Source organism: Equus asinus, chromosome 1 (assembly GCF_041296235.1).
Source record: "Equus asinus isolate D_3611 breed Donkey chromosome 1, EquAss-T2T_v2, whole genome shotgun sequence".
Classification (NCBI taxonomy): Eukaryota; Metazoa; Chordata; class Mammalia; order Perissodactyla; family Equidae; genus Equus; species Equus asinus.
The window spans coordinates 194,609,511-194,626,366 of NC_091790.1; the positions used below are offsets into that span (position 1 = coordinate 194,609,511).

At 37.3% G+C, this 16,856-nt stretch overlaps 1 protein-coding gene across 1 annotated transcript; it reads right to left on the reverse strand.

Moving 5' to 3' along the window:
- Positions 1-9,840: 9,840 nt before the first annotated feature.
- Positions 9,841-10,842, reverse strand: TAS2R38 (taste 2 receptor member 38). The gene is given in 4 exon segments (XM_014859191.1): positions 9,841-10,107; positions 10,110-10,642; positions 10,645-10,716; positions 10,719-10,842. Coding segments are annotated over 4 exon segments (996 nt in total).
- Between the last annotated feature and the right edge of the window lie 6,014 nt (positions 10,843-16,856).

Below are 16,856 nucleotides of genomic sequence, written 5' to 3' on the forward strand. Positions count from 1 at the left end.
TTCATATTTTATCACATACTTATGTAATTCTGTATAAAATGTAGTGATGTTTTCTAGGTATTTAAGGTCTACATAAATGGTATAATACTGTATGAATTGTCCTAAAACTTGTTTTTTTCATTTAACAAGATGTTTGTGAAGTCATCCCTGTTCAGTTTCACTGCTGGGTACCATATACCATTAGATGAATATATCACAATTTATTCATCCGTTCATCTATTAATAGATATTTTGGTGCTTTCAGTCAGTGTTGAAACTGAGATTTGAAATTATCAGGCATTAGGATTGCAGAACACCCAGGCCTAACCACTGACTACACTATTCACTGACTACACTACGAATTGTCTCTCTGAAGGTTTGTGTCCTAAAAGCAAAGAGTAGCAGGAAAAATCATCTGTACCTCATATTCAAAGTCATTGCTCAAAGACCCAAATGGGAAATAAAAGATACAAAATAGCGCAGTGGAAAAACCCAGATTTATACCAAACTCAGTTCTGTGTATAAACAATTGCTCAATTCCCCTGAGTGTTTAGATAAGCCTTATAGGCACTCAAATATCACCTCCCCCAGGGAGCCTACTAATCATTTCAATAGTCAGTCTGAAGTTGGAATGTTTGGGACTGATGCTGGAATTCCTTAGTTTATAGTTGGATGATTAGGTTTGGGATATGAACATGTGTATGCATACTTCCACTTATGAAGGTTTCCACTCTTTCTACTCCAACTAGAAGATGCCAGAGGACCTGAATCGTGGCTTGAGAGATGCTAGTCCTCAGCAAAACAGTGAAGTAGATACACTTTGTCATCACTAGTTCTTTTTCAGTTTTCCCTACCACCATTTTTGGCATGGATACCCATTAGGTACACACAGCAAATTTGCTGAATGATTAGGAGGAGAGATTATCTGGGGTGAGAAGGATTTGGGTCATTCCTATCAAATACTTAGAAAACTGTGCATATTTAGGACCTCCTTTGTACAGAGAGCTTAGAGTTGACTCCTGTATCATCATCTCATTTCCTCTTGCTCCTTTAAAAAGCATAACACCTTCTCAGGAGTATTTGAGCAGCATCACAAAATAACTAAGTAAAGTTTGTTTAACTTTAATCATAAACTTTAAATATGTTAAATTAAATATGCTTTGCAAACAAAGTAGATCAAGTAGAATAAAATGATTATGAAAGATGCCCTAACAATAACCCACACTCTGGATCTCATGTGACTATTCGTCTTGTTTAGATTGCTGAAGTTAATCCTGCATTATCTAGATATCCTATTCATTCTGAGCTGGGAAAGTCTAAGAATAATGCTTTTTTTCTGGTCCACAACTAACTGAAATGGTTGTATCTTCTCTTTGCATCTGCTGATAGAGTTACTGATTCCATTTATGGATTTTGTATCACTCGTATCGTAGGTCTTTTGGTTGCAAGTGTAATAACTTCAATTAAACAAATTTAGGCAAAAGTAGTATGTATTGGCTCATGGAATGTGATAAAGGGTTTTACAGTGAAATCAAAGCAGAACAAGGATGTAGCTGGATCTCTGAAATATCAGGACTCAAATAAAACCAGGTTTTTCCATATCGACCTCTTGTCTCTGCTCATTTATGCTTATGGGAGGAAACATGGCAGGAAACTAGCCATGAGAAGCTCCTGGATTTCATGTCTTACAAATTTTGATTGGATCAAGTTACAAAACTCCCAAGGGTAGACTTCAATGGACCTGGAATGGACCTATCAAATATGATCAGGGACAGGATCATGGTAAACATCTTAGTTGGAGCACAAGGAGGAGCATTTATCTCTAGTTGGGGGTGGTTTTTCTCAGAAGAAAGAAGAGTCTGAGGAGGCAAAAAAATAAAGTCTGGTCCATTCCAACGATCCTCACTACCTCATGCCCACTTGCTTCTCTTAGAATTTTATGTGTTCAAACCTTGACAATATTTTTCCTCCACTGTCATGACCCAACTCGAAATTTACGTTTTCAGGCTAGCTTTTCTTTTCAGGACCACAAGTCTATTTCTAGTTCTATCCTCTAATCTGAGTTTTAGTTCCTCATTTCCAAGAATCTAATGGTGTTTTGCAACCAGGTGACGTTGTGTCAACCCAGTTGCAATAACTTCCAAACCACATTTACCCTTTTATCCAAGCTAAATCCAACTTCCTTTTCCAACTTCCTTATTTTTGTTAGTGATTATATCATATTACAACAAACTCTCACGCTGAAAACCTCCTTGATGCCTCCTTCTCTATCAACCACCATAGCAAGACAGTGGTTGATGATATTTTTCAAAAGCTCTTTCTTATAAATTCAACCCTCTCTATTCCAGCTACCACTGTGCTAGTCCAAATGGCTCAAATCCTTTGCTTCCTCCTCTTCAAATCAATACAATCAGACAAATCTTTATAAAATCACTGCTATGATCATGCCACTTCTCTATTTAAGGTTCTGTTATAACCATTAACCTGAACAAGCCTCAACTCTTGAGTTTGGGAGAAAATATTTGTAAATTGTGTATCTGATAAGGGGTTAATGTCCAAAATACATAAGGAATTTATGCAACTCAATAGCAAAACAACAAACAAGCTGATTAAAAAAATGGGCAGAGGATTTGAATAGACATTTTCCCAAAGAAGACATACAAATAGGCAACAAGCACATGAAAAAGTTCTCAACATCACTAATCATCAGGGAAATGCAAATCAAAACCATAATAAGATATCATCTCACACCTGTTAGAATGGCTATAATCAAGAAAACAAGAGATAACAAATGCTGGTGAAGATGTGGAATCTTTGTGCACTACTGTGGCAATGTAAATTGGTACAGCTACTATGGAAAACAGTAGAGGGGGTCTTCGAAAAGTTAAAAATAGAACTACCATATCATCCAACAGTCCCACTTCTAGGTACATATCTGAAGATGATGAAATCACTATCTTGAGGAGATATCTGCATTCCCCTATTCATTGCAGCATATTCACAATAGCCAAGACATGCAAACAACCTAAGAGTCCATTGGTGGATGAATGAATAAAGAAAATGTCATATATATTATTCAACCATAAAAAAAGAAGGAAAGTCTGCCATTTGTGTCAACATAGATGGACCTTGAGGGCATTATGCTAGGTGAAATGTCAAACAAAAAAACACAAATACTGTATGATCTCACTTTTTAAAATCTAAAATCATTGGACTCATAGAAACAGAGAGTAGAATGGTGGTTTCCAGAGGCTGAGAAGTGGGGAAATGGAGAAATGTCAGTCAAAGGGTATACAGTCTTAGTTATAAGAGGAATAAGTTTGGGGGACCTAATGTACAGCATGGTGACTATAGTTAATAATACAGGATTGTGTACTTGAAACTTGCTATGAGAGCAGAGATTTAATGTTCTAATTGTAACCAACAACAACAAAGTGGCAATTATGTGAGTGAGATGAAGAATGTGTTAACTAACTTTATTGTGGTTACAAATGTTATATGTCAATTATATCTTAATAAAGCTAGGGGGAGATGCAATATATTAAAATTTGTGAGATATGGCAAAAAATATGTTTAGCAGGAAACTTTAAGCTTTACATGTTTATATTAGAACAGAAAAAATGATTTAAAATCAATGATCTAATTCTCTGACTTTTTTTTTTTGATGAAGATTAGCCCTGAGCTAACTACTTCCAACCCTCCTCTTTTTGCTGAGGAAGACTGGCTCTGAGCTAACATTCATGCCCATCTTCCTCTACTTTATACATGGGACGCCTACCACAGCATGGCTTGCCAAGTGGTAACATGTCTGCACCTGGGATCTGAACCAGCGAACCCCAGGCCTCCGAGAAGCAGAACGTGTGAACTTAACTGCTGAGCCACCAGACCAGCCCCTAATTCTCTGCTTTAAGAAGCTCAATCAGGAGGAGAAATTAAACCTAAGAAAGTAGAAGGAAGGAAACATAAATCGTAGAAAATAAGTAGAAGAAAATAAAGGAAGTAGAAAAGAAAAAACAAATGAAACCAAAAGCTGGTTCTTGGAAATATCAATAAATTGATAAATTTCTAGCCGAGTGATGAATTAAAAAGAGACAACAAAATTTACCAAAATTGGGAATGAAATAGGGGATAGCAAAACAATGCTACAAACATTAAAATGATAATAAAGGGATATTATTACCAAATTTATGGCAATAAATTACAAAAACTTAGATAAGATAGACAAATTCTTTGAAAAATACAATTTACCAAAATAGATCCAAGAAGGAATAAAAATCTTAATAATACTATACCTATTAAATAAATTGCAATTATAAGAATTACAAAAAACTTCCTGAATAGGAAATATCAGGCCCAAATGATTTCTTCGATTAATGCTATCAAATATTTAGGGAAGGAATAGTATCAATGTACACAAAGTCTTACAGAAAATTAAGATGGAAGAAACATTTCCTAGTTTGTGTTATGAGGCCAGAATAACCCTGACACGAAACATGGCAAAGACATTAAAAAAAAAGAAAGAGATTGGTATTGCTCATGAACATAGATGCCAAAATTCTTAATAATGCATTAGCAAGTCGAATAGAGCGACATATAAAAATAATAATACATTATGACCAAGTGGGTGCTTATCCCAGGAATGCAAGCTTGCTTTAACATTCAAAAATTATTCAATGTAAATTCCTATGTTAACAAAATAGAGAGGAGAAACCATACAATTACCTCAATAAATACAAAAAAAGCTTTTAATAAAATTCATTTATTGATGATAAAAAAAATCTCAGCACACTAGGAATAAAAATAGCCTTTCTTAATCTGATAAAGGAGATGTACAAGAGATCTACAGGTAACGTTATACTTAATGATGAAATAGTCAATGTTTTCCCCCTAAGATCAGTATGAAGCAAGGATGTATACTCACATTACTTCTAATCAATATATTTTTTCCAAGTTATTTTATTGGGATTATAATGGTTTATAACATTGCATAATTTTGGGTGTACATTATTGTTTATCAATTCCTGAATACACTTCATCGTGCTCACCCCCAGTAGTCCAATTTGTATCCGTCACCAGACATATGTGCCCCTTTATCCCTTTTTGCCCACCTGCCCAACCCCCTTCCCCTCTGGTAACCACTAATCTGTTCTCTTTATCCATGTATTTGTTATCTCCCACATATGAGTGAAATTATGCAGTATTTGTCTTTATCTGTCTGGCTTATTTTACTTAACATCATATCCTCAAGGTCCATCCATGTTGTTGAAAATGGGAGGATTTTTGTCTTTTTTATGGCTGAGTAGTATTCTATTGTATACATATACCACATCTTCTCTATCCATTCATCTATAGATGGATGTTTGGGTTGCTTCCACATCTTGGTTATTGTGAATAATGCTGCCATGAACATAAGGGTGCATGAGTCTCTTTGGATCATTGATTTCAAGCTCTTTGGATAACTACCGAGTAGTGTGATAGCTGGATTGTATGGTATTTCTATTTTTAATTTTTTGAGAAATCTCCATACTGTTTTCCATAGTGGCTGCACCAGTTTGCATTCCACCAGCAGTAAATGAGGGTTCCCTTTTCTCCACATCCCCTCCAACATTTGTTGGTTTTTGTCTTGGTAATTGTAGCCATTTTGACTGGTGTAAGGTGATATCTCATTACTTCCAATCAATATTGAACTGAAGATCCTGGCCAGAGAAATAAGTTAAATAAAATAAATAGAAGGCATGAAGTTTGGGAAGGAAGAAGTAAAATTGTCTTTATTTGCTGATGACATGATTAAGTATAAAATTTCAAAGAATCTCCAAACAACAATTAGAACTAAGAAATTAGTTTAGGAAAGTCACAAGATACACGGTTCATGTACGAAAATCATTATATTTTTATATACTAACAGGAAATAATTAAATATGAAATTTTCAAAATTCCATATACAATAACACTATAAAATATTGAATACTTGGGGATAATTTTATCCAAAGACATATAAGACCTCTACACTAAAACCCATAAAACATTGCTGAAAAAATAAATAGAGAGATATATTGTGTTTGTAGACTGTCACACTGAGTGTTTTTAAGAAGTCAGTTCTCCCCAAATTGATAGCTAGGTTCAACACAATTAGAATTACAACAGGTTTTTTTCTTTTTCCTGAGGAAGATTCACCCTGAGTTAACACCTGTTGCCAATCTTCTTTTTTTCGTATGTGAGCTGCCACCACCGCATGGCCACCGATGAGTGGTGTAGGTCCATGCCTGAGAACCAAAACCATGCTGCTGAAGTGGAGCATGCAGAACTTAACCACTCGGCCACTGGGGCTGGCCCAAAGCTTTTTTCTTAGAAATAAACAAATTGTTCAAAAATTAGTGGATTCAGACCAGCCAAAACAATTTTTGAAAATTGTTTTGAAAAATTTGGAAGGCTCACAATATCTAGTTTCAAAATTTACTATTAGCCTACAATAATCAAGAAATTGAGGTTTTAGTGAAGGGATAAACATATAGGTCATAGACATGTAGATCAATGGAACTCAATATAGGGACCAGAAAGAGAACAAGGAATATATAGTCATATGATTTTCGACAAAGATTTCAATTCAATTCAATGAAGAGATGGAAGTCTTCAGCAAATGGTTCTGGAATACCTGGATAGACATATGGAAAAAATAAAGTTCAACCCTACTTAACATTAGATACAAAAATTAATTCAAGATGTATTACAGTCTTAAATGAAACTTAAGTGAAAACTGTTGAAATTCTAGAGGAAGTCATAATAGACTATTTTTGCATTTGGGAGGTAGGCAAATATTTCTTAGAGAGGAGACAAAAGGCACTAAGCACTAAAGGGAAAAAATATGGTAAATTGGATTTTATAAAAATTCAAAATTTCTGCTCATCAAGTGACACCAAATGAACATGAAAAGAAAACTCATAGTCTAGGTTAAAATATTTATAATACGTATATCGAAGGACTTGTACCCAGAATATGTACACACACACACACTTAAAATCAATAAACTGCTACAAATAAATAATAAAAAGACAACTCAATATAAAAAAAGGGCAAACAAATCAAATCGTTACTTTATAATAAAAGTTGTACAAATGGCCAAGAAGCACATGAAAGGTTACTTCATATCATTAGTTATCAAAAAAATGCAAATTAAAACCACAATGAGTTACCATTTGCCCATATAGGAATGGCCAAAATTTCAAAAGACTGACAATACCAATTGTTATCGAGAATGTGGAACAACTGTCCTGCATTGTTGGTGGGAGCATAAAATGCTTGGATCACTTTGGAAAACTCTTTAGCGATTTCTGCTAGGCATTTATCTAAGAGAAATGAAAACTACGACCACAAAAAGATAGACTCAAGGTGTTCATAAAAACTTTATTCATAAAAGCTCCAAACTGTAAACATGCAAATGTTTACCGATAGTGAGTTGATAAACAAGTTGTGACTCACAAACTATTAAGGATGAGTTTCAAAAACATTCTGTTGGGCAAAACTAGCAGAAACAGAAGAGTATTTACTGCACGATTCCATACAAAAACAGGCAAAAGTAATCTGTGGGAAGAAATTAGCATAGTGGTTGCCCATAGTGGGTAAGGATTTATTGGAAGAGGAATCCTGGAACTTTCTGTGCTGATGGAAATATTGTATATCTAATTTGGGGGGTTAGCTACCTTCATGTTTATATTATCAAAGCTCACCAAGTTAGCACCAGCCCCCGTGGCCTAGTGGTTAAGTTCGGCACGCTCTGCTTTGGCGGCCCTGGTTCAGTTCCCGGGTATGGACCTACACCCTTCTGTTAGCAACCATGCTGTGCTGGTGGTCCACATGCCAAAAAAAAGAAAAAGTTAGAGGAAGATTGGCACAGATGTTAGCTCAGGGCGACTCTTCCTCGGGGAAAAAAAAAAAAGAAAAACCTTCACCAATTACACACTTAATGTCTGTCCATTTTGCTCTATGTAAATTTTATCTAAAAATGAAAAAACACTGTAAACAAGTATTGAACTCTAGTTAGTCATTTTGCTTTTTGCAGTATTATAGGACAGCAATTCTGAAGCTACTTTATATTCTAGGCATAAGCAAATGAGCAAATATATTGAACATATATAGAGAATATTTCTCATGCTTAGAGAAGGGACCTACATATATGTAAAAAAGGAAGACTAAATGGAACTGTTTACTATCAGATTGGAACTGGAGGTATTAGTATGGTGGAGACAGATAGGAGAGAGAAATGGGGCAAAATGTAAATAATGGGTAAATGTGGGTAAAGGGTATACGGTAATTCTTGCTACTTTTCTTTAAATTTGAAATTGTTTCAAAATATAATGTCGAAAATAAAGCCACGGAAAGCAGTAAGATGTAATGGAGAGCCGTCCGGAGAAAACTTAGAAAGAGAGAAAGCACAATCAGAAAGAACGTCCTTTAACTCTTTCCTTTTATGATCATATTACTCCAAGTCCTCTGGGGGAAAGTGGAATTAAAAGGTTATCGTACAGCCCAGTGGGAGGGTCACATCGTCCAGCTCAAGAAAAAGGGCATCTAGAACAGTGCTTCTCACTGTTGCCTGCATCCTGGAATCACCCCAGAAGCTGTAAAAAAACATGTTGCCTGGGTTCCATCTCCAGATTTAATTGGCCTAGTATGTGGCCTGGGCATTGAGATTTTTAAAAGCTCCCCAGGTGATTTTACTGTGCAGCCAAGAGTGGAAACCACTGCCTTTGAGGGAAACCTACGATGACTTTGGTGTCCACCAAGGAAAGGACACCAGATAAAGTTGCAAATTTTGCAGCCATTGGAGGTGACCCAAAGGTGGGACAACTGAGAGGAGGAACCGGATTTATCAAGGCCAAGCGCCTGAAAGGAACAAGCAGAGCTTTAGCAGCGCCCACAGCTAGTAGAACCAGAAGCTTCTGTGGGGTGACCTGCGATGACTTTGAACCCTGTCAAGATCTATGTCTGGTGTGTCTTTTTCTTGCCTGAGTCTTTTAGGACCTGATTTGAGGGAAGCCTTCTTGGCTGAGTTCCTGTGGAGGCAGAGAACGCCGAACCTCTACAAACACACATTTTAGCTAGGCTATTTTGACAAGTTCCCCAACTTGTTTGACCAGCGCTTGGTACCAGGCAAAGCTCTGTCTTCAAGGGCAAATGGAACAGAGCCAGAAGTCACACACAAGGCACTGGGATCCGGGGCACCTGTTGAGCAAATATCTACCTCTCGTTTCCTCGCTATAGAGCAGGTTGAATACACATTTCTGAATCAGTGTATTTTCTGACAAAATGACCCCTGGTTCCTGTAGGAGTTTCAATGTAGGACCTCTTGAAACTGAAGTGATGGCATAATTGTTCTTCCAAGTTTGTCGTTTCATGTCTTTTGTTTCCATGCAAATTGTGGAGTTTGAAGAGGATTATGCTATTGCCATAGTGGGGAATATTTTCAAATATTAGGCCAGCACTTGTTTTAAGAAATAGGTTTTGCAGTCATATGAAAATTTAATTGTGTTATCTTGGGGTTTAGATATTTTTTCATAAGAGGTGATTTCTCTTGTTTTGGTTCATACCAAGTGCTAATAAGCTATAGTATACAAAGCATTTATTCTAAGTACCTCGTTTCTCTAGTTTGTTAATTTTATCAAAACAAGCCTAGGGAACCAATGCAATTCTATTTGCCTAGGCCATGTATAGAGCTTTAATTACTTTATTCTACTATGGGTGAGTCCATTGATGTAAAGTGGAGAGACTTCCAGTTATGTTTTACAGAAGAAATTGGGATATGTTGCTTAAGGCTTTATGAACAATCGGAGGCATAGTCATGAGGAGCCCATTTCATGTCCACTCTCAACATAGATCTGGTGTCCTGGGATCTGCCTTGTAGTCTGCCCTTACCTTTAGGCTGCTCTGAGCCTAGAGTGGAATGGTCTCCACAGCTCCCCTCAGCTTAACATTGCCTGAGATCAGGATGGCTGCATGTCCCGAGGGACAAACTGCCATTATCCATGCAGAGACCATTACAACAATCTTGCTATGTCACAGCATCAGTAGAGGTATTGAGATGAGGACAGCGCAGAACGACACCACATAGAGGCAGAGAAAGGAGATGAGAGATATTTGAGTGCTTTGATTTGGGCCTCCAGGCTGGGATGGCAAGGCTCTCTAGTTTTGGCCCTCGTTGTCCTCATGTGCCTCCCCAGGAAGATAATTAACATACCAGAAGAAACAGAAAAAAATAAGAAAGGTGGGATGGACCCCAGGCTGTGGAAGAGGAAGGAATGAAAGAAATTGAGTTTTGCAATTTGCAAATTGAGTTGTGAATTGTTATTCATGAATAGCATAGTTGAGACTGTGGAGTGAGATGTACTGAAAAAGTCCCGCAAACAGAGGACAGTGCAGACACAGGAGAAAAGAATAGCACCCAGGAGCATCTTGGGGATCTCCCTGGAGATGCAGCTTGCCAAGCAGAGCAGGAAGGTGTGAGAGAAATGGACAATCTTGGAGCAGTAGAGGAGACTGAGGCAAGTGGCAAGCCAGATGCCAGCTTGATTTGTGATCATTCAGAGCATGATGATAGTTTGGTAGCTGAGGCTCAGTGGGTCTTCCATCTGCTGGCAATGGGTAAGCTGTATGGCACCCAGAAACAGAGCCCATGCAGGAAAAGCCAAGAGAGGTTGAGACATAGCAGGATAAGATCACAGTTGCTTAGTGGCTGCTTCCTCACCAAAAATTCACCAAGAAAATAAAGGCATTGGCCAGGATTCCCGGAGCAAACTCCAGGACTGAAAGTAATAGAAATGCATTCTTGACTTCGTAGGACACAATTATGATGGAAGGCAGAGTCAACATGATGTCTCTTCTTACTTGGCTAGTCTAAGACTCACATACCACCCAGAAGAGAAGGGTAAGGATACATTCTGAGCCAGGGCCTTCCCTTCACAAGGCATCAGCTCTTGCTCCAGATCTATTCCAAAGTGAATATGTAAAAAGTTTGTCAGCAGACTTAGAGTGATGTTGTTGCTTTAGGATAACTCTTGGATACACACAAGGGCTCATTGTAAGAGTAGAAGGATGATGATTCTATCTCTTGGGTGATGCAGAAGCTTTTAATAAACCCAGGTATTTCTGTGCTATAGCCTCCTCAGAGGGCCACAGTGCAGCATCAAGGATGCAAACAAGACAGAGTCTCAATTTTCCAATCCCAGTTTTGCATGCCCATCTGGACCTGCATGGGTGGAGAAGAGAATAGAATTTGCTTACGGGTTTCAAGGAAACTGGCAGCAGGCAAAGCATACGTTCTTGATGAACTAAGGTTTGAAATGGTGCCTCTTTCTATTTGCATGCTTTCTATCATCTCTGAGGCATGACTCTTATCACAGACTGTTTTTAATATGGATAAGTGCTTGGTTCCTATTTTGGCATCAGCGTATGAAGGGTATGACTGCCACGGCTGAAGATTTCATTCAACCATCATTATTTTGCCAGGCACTGTGCTTGGAAAGAGGAGCATTAACATGAACAAGATCAGCAACTTGCCATGAAGGGAGAGGATGGGGAGATATCTGGCCTGGATTATTGCCTGTTAACTGCTAACTCACCCCCACTCCCTTACCTCATTTTCTACAAACCAACAATAGTAATCCTGTTAAAATATAACTAAGATCATGTCATTGCTTTTCAAATCTTTCAGGGCCTCCTGTCTCCCTCACCATAAAAGCTAAGTGTTTACAATGGCCTGTGGTCCTGCCTACATAATCAGGACTTCTGTCCCTTCTAGATGTCATCTGCTATACCTGCTTCCTCTCTCACTCCACTCCAGCCACATGGACCTCTTTCCTGGTCTGTGAATTCACCAAGGCCCCTCCCACCTCAGGACCATTGCCTGAGTGCTGTCTCCCTACATTCACCAATGTCTCAAAATTTCTTCTCAAAAGTCGCCTTATCACAGAGACCTTCCCTGATCATCCTATGAATAGCATCCCTTATCTACATCTTGGACATTCACTATCATACTTACTCTGTTGCATGTTCCTGCATATACCAAATATTTATATCCTATATCCACTCCCCCATGAAGCTTCATGAAGGCACATAGCATGTACTCAGTAAATATTTTTTGAATGAATGAAATTTTCACAAATGAAGCATTTAGTAGTTTATAACTTCTCCGTGGATTGTATCTAGGACATTTTCAACATTCCTATATCCTAACATACTTGGCTGTAATTTCTGAAGTTTACCTTTCTACCCTTTTACACATTTCCAAATGTCTGGTTAGCTCTGGCTTTCCTGCATTTCTATTCTCCTTGATCTCTAAAGGAATATTGACTGATTTCATGTTCACTGCAGCAAGCTCTTTAAAAATTCAGCTAGTTGATCAAGACAGATTGGAGAATTGATAATTTAGATACTGAATGTTGTATTATGACATTTCCCCCTAATCTTGTGCTGCTTTTCACTCTGAAAATGCTTTAACTTTTCCAATTCTTTTATTATTGTCTTTCCTGCTTCACTCACTCACTTATTTATTTTGTGAAATGAATAAAGATGGAAGGAAAGAAGAAGTTAGATGGTTGACTTGCTGTCTGTGTATGGTGACCTTTCCTCTAAGGGGTGGAGCTTTCCCACCTCTGTTCTGCTTGCTCAGCCTCATGCTTCATTGGCCCTTGTGCTAACTCTTCACCTTCTCACTTTAGGCAGTCTACTCCCTCTGAGTATGTTCACAATTCCATAAAGCACCCTAGAGGAAGGGTGCTCTGTGTTGAGAGTGTGGGATCTGCAACCAGCCTCCCTTGGGTTAAGGCCTGGCTCTGCCACTTCTTCTCTGTGTGATCTTGGCAAATGACTGGCCCTGTTTATTCATCTCAGATGAAATGTAGTGGTGGTTAAAATAATACCTACCTCAGAGAGTTCTGATTACCTGAATTGATGCAAGTAACATGCATGGAATTGTGTTTGGCACATGACATCCAATCAATAAATTTTAGTTACAGAATTACCGTATGATCCAGCAGTCATTCTTCTGGGTTTATATCCAAAGGAAATGAAGTCAGTACCTTGAAGAGATATCTGTGCTCCCATGTTTACTGAAACATTATTCCCAATAGCTGAGATATGGAAAAAACCTAAATGTCCATCGATGGATGAATGTATAAAGAAATTGTGGAATATACATACAACAGGACATTAGTCAACCTTAAAAAAAGGAAATCTTGCCATTTGCAACAACATGGATAAAATTAGAGGACATTATGTTAGGTGAAATATGCCAGACACAGCAAGAATAATACTGCATTATCTACTTATATGTGGAATATAAAAAAAGTTGAATTCATAGGAGAGAGTAGAATGGTGTTTACCAGGGAGGTGAGGGAAATGGGGAGATGCTGGTCAAAAAGTACAAAATTATAGGTATGTAGGATGAATAAGTTCTAGAGATCCAATGTACAGCATGATGACTTTCAATAACAATACTGTATCGAATACCGGAAATTTGCTAAAAGAGTAGATCTTGGGGGCTTTCATCACACACATACACACACACATGCCAAAGTAACAGTGAGGAGATGGATACATTAATTAGCTTGATTGCTGTAATCATTTCACTATGTATACGTAAATCAAAGCATCATGTTGTACATGTTAAATATATGCAATTTTTATTAAGAAAAACAAAAAAACCAAAAGTTATAATCTATAATACAACAAAAAATAGATTACATTGAGGAATAAATCTAACAGAAAGTGTTGAGGAAATTATTGAGAAAATGATACAATTTTATTAATAGATATCAAAGAAGACCTAAATAAATAAATGTATTATGTTCATTGATGAAAAAAGAATAAATGTTAGTCATTATTACCGTTGTTATAATGTGTTTGTCCTTGACGTCCTTCACCTTGTCCTCTCTCTTTCATATTCCTTTAAATTTTTCCTTAATCTGAGAGTTTTCTGTGCTGTCCATTTGTTTCTGTAGACTCTGTCTTTTTCATGATTTCTTTTGACTAAAGCTCCTTGCTTTTGTTTATAAGTAATGTGACATAAATCAGTGATTACTAAAAATGTTTGCTCCTGTTTTTTTCTGAACTGTCCATGTGCAGATATTCAGATAGTCCTGCATTGTACATAATCACATAACATTGATGTTGTATTTAATTCATTGTGACCAGCTCATTTGGATCATTCATTCTTTGAGAAGGCCACACACTGAGGCAGAGCTCTGTACCTTGAATGGAAGCTAATTGTCCCCGTCTCTTCATCACACCAGATGTCAGTATTGGACCAAAGGTGTTTCGGAAAGGCGTTTACTTTCCTTAACAGTCCAGATGGAAACTGCTCACTCCATTGCACAAGTAGATATATAACCACAGAGTTATGATTGCTTATATCAAGATTATAACCTTTAACGTCAAGAATCAGTAAAGTTATTGATCTATTTTGATTTTTTCAGAGTATCAAATCCCACCATAATCTTTCAATAATCAAGAGCTCTTTCAGAGGCAAATAGCACAAGCTGTCATGGAGTTAAACTCCATTTAACTTATGTACACATAATGTTTGGGATTATACAAACAATCTCCTGTGTATTTAGTCTTTCGTAACTGGCTGTTATTTGAAAACTGGTTCACTTAGGAAGCTAACAACAGTTAAATTAATTGCAAATAAGAGCAGTGGCAGGAACAAAAACTTTACCTTGTCAGATGTAGTAAAATTTGCAGTCACTTGAATTTTGCAAATAAACAGTTGTTAAAAATTGTTTGAATCTGGCTGCCATTTATTTTTGTATATAGGGACTGAATTATTTGGACTGATTTTTTTTTTTAATTGTTATTGGTTATCTTGACACAAAAATACTATTGCTAGTAACACCAAACCTCGTTCCTTAGGATGCCTTGCTTAAATGTTTCTAATGACTGGAAAGATGGATAAATTAAGCGACATTTATTAAGATCAAAACATATTTCAGAAGTTGTGATGGCACTGAAGACACACTGGTAAACAAAAAGGTATAGGAGGAGCTGAAAGAGCACAGAGGTGTAGTACATAGCTCAGGGTGAGGGATAGAAGCAGAGCTGTCCAGGGATTTCGCCTCACACCTGTTAGAATGGCTATTATTAAAAAGACAAGAGGTAACCAGTGTTGGCAAGGATGTGAAGAAAAGGGAACCCTTGTGTACTGTTGGTGGGAATGTAAATTGGTGAAACCATTATAAGAAACAGTATGGAGGTTCCTCAAAAAATTAAAAACAGAACTACGTTATGATCCAGCAATTTCACTTCAGGATATATATACAAAGGAAATGAAAACAAGATATTGAAGAGATATCTTCACTCCCATGTTCATCGCAGCATTACTCACAATAGCCACGATATGGAAAAAACCTAAGTGTTTGTCAATGGATGAATGGAACATTACACAGCCATGAGAAAGAAGGAAATTCTGCCATTTGCAAAAACACGGATGGACCCTGATGGCATTATGCTAAGTGAAATATGCCAGACAGAGAAAGACAAATACTGTATGATATCACATATATGTGAAATCCGAAAAAAAGTCAAATTCATAGAAATAGAGAGTAAAAAAGTGGTTTCCAGGGGCTAGGAGGCGGGGGGAATAGGGAGAGGTTGGTAGAAGGGTGTAAACTTTCAGCTATAAGATGAATAAGGTCTGATAGTCTAATGTACAGCACGGTGACCTCAGTTGATAATGTTGTACTGCATAATTGAAATTTGCTAAGAGAGTAGAACTTAAATGTTTAAGTTCTATCTCTTAGCTATATATACATACATATATATATATATATATGTAGTGATGGATATGCTAATTAGTTAAAAGGGAGGAACCTTTTCACAATGTATATCAAATCATCACAATGTACACCTTAAATATCTTACAATACTATTTGTCAATTATATCTTAATAAAACTAAAAAAAACCATGGAGTTGTCCAGAGAGGCCTTCTTAGAAGAAATAATGTTAAGGTCGAGGCCTCAAGGATGAGTAAGAAACTGCGTTACACAATAGATGGAGTCATCTTGGTAGGAAGTGATAGTTAACCTAAAATTTAAAGACAAAATGAACAATAATCTAACAGAAATTAACAAATATCAGGATGCAATAAATAAGGTTAGTTGCAACCCATTCTACAGATAGGGAGCACGACTGACAGAAGACTGGAATTTTCATAAATAAGTTGTAGTTTGTTTAAAATGTTAAACTTGGTAAAATAGTCCTTTGCGTTCACAATCTACAAAAAGATTAGAGATAAATAACTGTATGTATCATCATGATAGATAGATATGAAACATGGCTGGTATCTTTTCCTACACCTCAGTCCCTTCACCACCTCATTACACCATCTTAGCTGTAAGGATCACATTAGTGATGAGGCACTGATATAGAAAAGGTTACAAAATTCTGAAAGGCAGAGACACAAAGGAGACCTCTCAATCCACTACAAGGTTTGGCAAACAACTGTCTTTATTCTCAGAAAATTGCAAACACAGACAAATTAAGGAGTCATTGGGAGAAAAGAGTTTTTTGTTTTGTTTTGTTTTTGTTGAGAGGATTCAGTTAGCCTAAGAGTTAAGAGAGCAGAGCCTTGCTATCCCTCTATAGCTTCCTTTGGAGGAAATGGGGAGATGCCTGAAAGTATGTCAGAACAGAGGTGGAGGTTCTGAAGGCAGGAGGCCTGCTGAAGTGCCTTGCGCCAGCTTGTAGGAGCAAAAGTACCCATACTGTAGAGAGACTAGAAGAGAGGACAGGGACACTGGTATCTGAGTCCCCTCAGAGTTAGGGAATGAAGTATACTCACTGTTTTGAGACAGTGAGATGATCCCGGAGGTCAGCAGTGGTGTTGGGC